Source organism: Amphimedon queenslandica, unplaced genomic scaffold, assembly GCF_000090795.2.
Source record: "Amphimedon queenslandica unplaced genomic scaffold, v1.1 AMPQUscaffold_13289, whole genome shotgun sequence".
Lineage (NCBI taxonomy): Eukaryota > Metazoa > Porifera > Demospongiae > Haplosclerida > Niphatidae > Amphimedon > Amphimedon queenslandica.
Window position 1 is genome coordinate 143,085 of NW_003546475.1, and position 3,373 is coordinate 146,457.

The 3,373-nt window shown below is 34.0% G+C and overlaps 1 protein-coding gene across 1 annotated transcript in view; it reads right to left on the reverse strand.

The window, feature by feature from the left end:
• The window catches only part of LOC100632079 (peroxisomal acyl-coenzyme A oxidase 1-like), a gene marked incomplete at its 5' end in the record, with an annotated part of 4,119 nt that extends 746 nt beyond the window's left edge, over positions 1–3,373 (reverse strand). The window contains 14 exons of the mRNA XM_019999093.1: positions 59–129; positions 181–327; positions 384–489; positions 548–715; positions 762–889; positions 1,375–1,437; positions 1,490–1,652; positions 1,856–2,031; positions 2,080–2,195; positions 2,246–2,365; positions 2,413–2,520; positions 2,567–2,660; positions 2,763–2,823; positions 3,264–3,373. Of these exons, the coding sequence (XP_019854652.1) occupies positions 59–129; positions 181–327; positions 384–489; positions 548–715; positions 762–889; positions 1,375–1,437; positions 1,490–1,652; positions 1,856–2,031; positions 2,080–2,195; positions 2,246–2,365; positions 2,413–2,520; positions 2,567–2,660; positions 2,763–2,823; positions 3,264–3,373 (1,631 nt within the window). The remainder of the gene's footprint in view (positions 1–58; positions 130–180; positions 328–383; positions 490–547; positions 716–761; positions 890–1,374; positions 1,438–1,489; positions 1,653–1,855; positions 2,032–2,079; positions 2,196–2,245; positions 2,366–2,412; positions 2,521–2,566; positions 2,661–2,762; positions 2,824–3,263) is intronic.

Here is a 3,373-nt window from a genome sequence, read left to right on the forward strand (position 1 = left end):
GTAGAGAGCATTGTGATGCATGTAGTTGAAAGCATGCATTAATATACGTGTAATTTACCTGACTTCCTTTAGTAGAAAATAAAGTTGATTTTTAGCCATTTCAATCTGTTCACTATTCATATAACCATCCTAAAATAACAATTCATTTACAATGATCACAGTATAATTTATATCATTTACCAAGCAGAATTCTCCACTGTACTGTATTATACCATGAAGTCCAAACAAGCAACACAAAACTCTCATTATATTAAAATTAGCTTCACACACTTTAGCTGCATCTATACTTGAATGGAAAGCTTTCAAAACAAGATAATGACAGTGAGCCTATACACACATAGTGTCATGAGACTATCATGTTACTATCACATATGATATCTTACTCTTGCAGCCATAGTCCAGTCCACTGAAGAGTTGTTCCAAGCAGCTACACTGTCCAATCCAGTGGCAATGCTTTTGCTATATCGTTCCAATGCTACAGCAACTAATCTAAACAGTAAAAATTAGAATTAGTTTGCTTCACACTCTATCTTTTCCTCTCTCTTACCTTATTACCCTTTGACGATATGCCTCCAGTAATATATGAGGATCATTGAAGTGCTTTGGATCTGAAACTGGACTCTCCTTATACTTTGGGTAATCAGCTGCAAGATATGCCACATTACTAGGTAACTGAGCCTGTGGCATATTTTGCTTGCATACTTTAAAAATATATCTTTAAAAAGGACTGCAAATAAATGAAAAATAGTAATGATAATCACCTTGCTGTTTGCAGTAGCATAACTGTATTCTCTCCTTCATATGTTTGAGAAGAAGAATAATCAGCATAAAGTTGAGGTAGACCACTGGCAGCTGAGTAGCCATGACCACCACAACTTAATCTGCACAACTATGAGAAAAAAACCATCATGATGAAGTACATGTATAACTACACAATTATAGTCACATAATTTTGGCAAATTGTCTTGTCAGTGGATTTTAAAGTTGCTCACAATACCATATACAAAGTACTACAAAGTGTATTTTTCAATAATCACTATGATGTATGGAAATTTGATTCTGCTAAAAATTAATTTCTAAAAGTTACTGAAAAATTGGGCCAAAGTCTCTGTAATATAGTACAGGGTTATTGGCCAAATTTCAATAACTAGGAGGGAATTCTTAATTTTTATAATTTTTTGTGATACATATACATGTTCTCATGTTAATATAGCAAGTTTGAGCTGATTCCAATCAGAATTGGATTTTTGTGAATTTTCAAAGTTGCTCCAAAGCCATAATACATGTACATGTGTATTATAGTGCCTGTCAGCTCATGAAGCAAGCTGTTTAGCTCATTTAGCATGCTTTGTGGGAAAACTGTGAATATAGTACCTCAATACCACTGCAACATAGTTCAGTGCAAAATGCTTTCAAACCAGCACTAGTAGCATGAAGCTAGAGAGAGGGCATTAATAAAAATTGAATACATTAATAATATATACTGTACCTCGGGGAGAGATCTTAATTTCCCTTCACTAATTTCTTCAGTCACTTCAGTGTAAAGTTTCGTCATGTAATGACCAGCAAACTTTATAGCATAAGCAGAGGCCAATAAAGGAAACAGTTTAAACTGTTGAGTTTGATAATCCAATACTTGCGTCTCTGGTTCACTAAATTATAGATTATACTTAAACAATAATAATTACACTTTTAATATAGTGGATAACATCAAACAGAATTATTCATGGGTATTCAACGTCAGTGTCAACGTAATGTCAAGCCTTGTGTAATTGTCAACCCACCTTAAACCTTATAACATTGGGCCAAGGTGTCTTCCCTAGTTACTAAGGCTATCATACATTTAAGATCTTACCCAGGTCTATTTTGTGTTTGTCTCCTCACAACACTGTATCTTATTGCTATGGTAATAGCTCTAGCCAGAGTTTCTGCTGAATGATCAACAATAAGTGCCCTTACATACACCATAACAGCATATGAAATTTTATCAGCTTCAGCTGGAGGCTTTGAGTATGTACCATCTCGTGATACCTACATGAATCATCTTCCACTCTCAATGTCTTTTTCTATAGTTCATACCTGAGCATATTTCATTAGCATGTGATCTCTTGGTATCCTCACATTTGTCATGTGGAGGAAACCATTGTCTGTACCAAAGTATCCAAACTTTGGTCCAATGTCACCCACCTTTATTCCTATATGTAATTATAATGATGAAATGTTACAAGTAGGTAATAGTCAATACCTGGTAATGGGTTGTGGTCCTCAAGGCTTCTAATTTGCACAATAAATAAATGGATTCCCTCATCTTTTCCTTTAGTTATTAATCTTGCAACAACAATAGCATGTGTGGCAGTGTGACCAACTAAAATGCATGTATCCATCATGTAAAATTTAACGAGATACTTGTACCTGATCCAGGCCACCATTTCATTGAAGTTAGTGTTGGGGAATTCATAACAAATTCCTCAGTTGAGGGGTCATAAGTTGCTATAGTTTCAAGACCTCTAATAAAGGTTCCTGAAATAACAAATTAAAAAGCAAAAAACACAATTATTGATTATACCATGTCCAAGTTCAGTTTGCGCATAACATCCTATGATATCAAAATTACGAGATATTTTTAACCATTTCTTTTTTTGTTCTTCATTGCCTTGACCCTATTATGTGACAAATGCATTTATTATACACTACTACTCAGCACATGAAACTATGAATTTAATTAGTGAACTTTTTCTTTCATTATGATGTATGTTGCTTACTTCAATTGTTGGTACAAACATTAACTCATGAACACCAGTGGGGAAGTTATCATCTATTGCACTAAAAATGATTAAAATCATCATAATGCGATGGTTATAGTATAGAGGATATACGTGCTAAGTATATTCATAACTTTTAAGTACAGCATATCCAACCCACACAGTAAATTAGCCACTATGTTGGATGTCAAGTTTATTAAGAGTTCAATGGGAAAACACATTTTCTTGCATTGCTACCTTCTTGAGGCCTTTTTAGAAGCTTAGAAAGCATCCAGAAGATCTAATGGGATCTAGTAGTCACCTGAAAAATTTCCAGTAAGACATACAGAGCAGTTTCCTGATACCAAGCCTTTCTATCATTTCCCCATTGCTGCCAATGGAAAATTGACGTCTAACGAATTAATTTTTTTCTTGAAAGTTATTATGGTATGCAATAAATACATTTATTTTGCAATGAATATACTTAGCACACACGCATATCCTCTATTATACCAATTGTACCTTTTAAAATAGGCTTTGGCATTACTTTCCTTTAGCTTTCCTGACTTTAATAATTCAATATAATGAACATTTTTCCTCACTGCAGAGTCAAAAGATTCCTCAGTAGACAA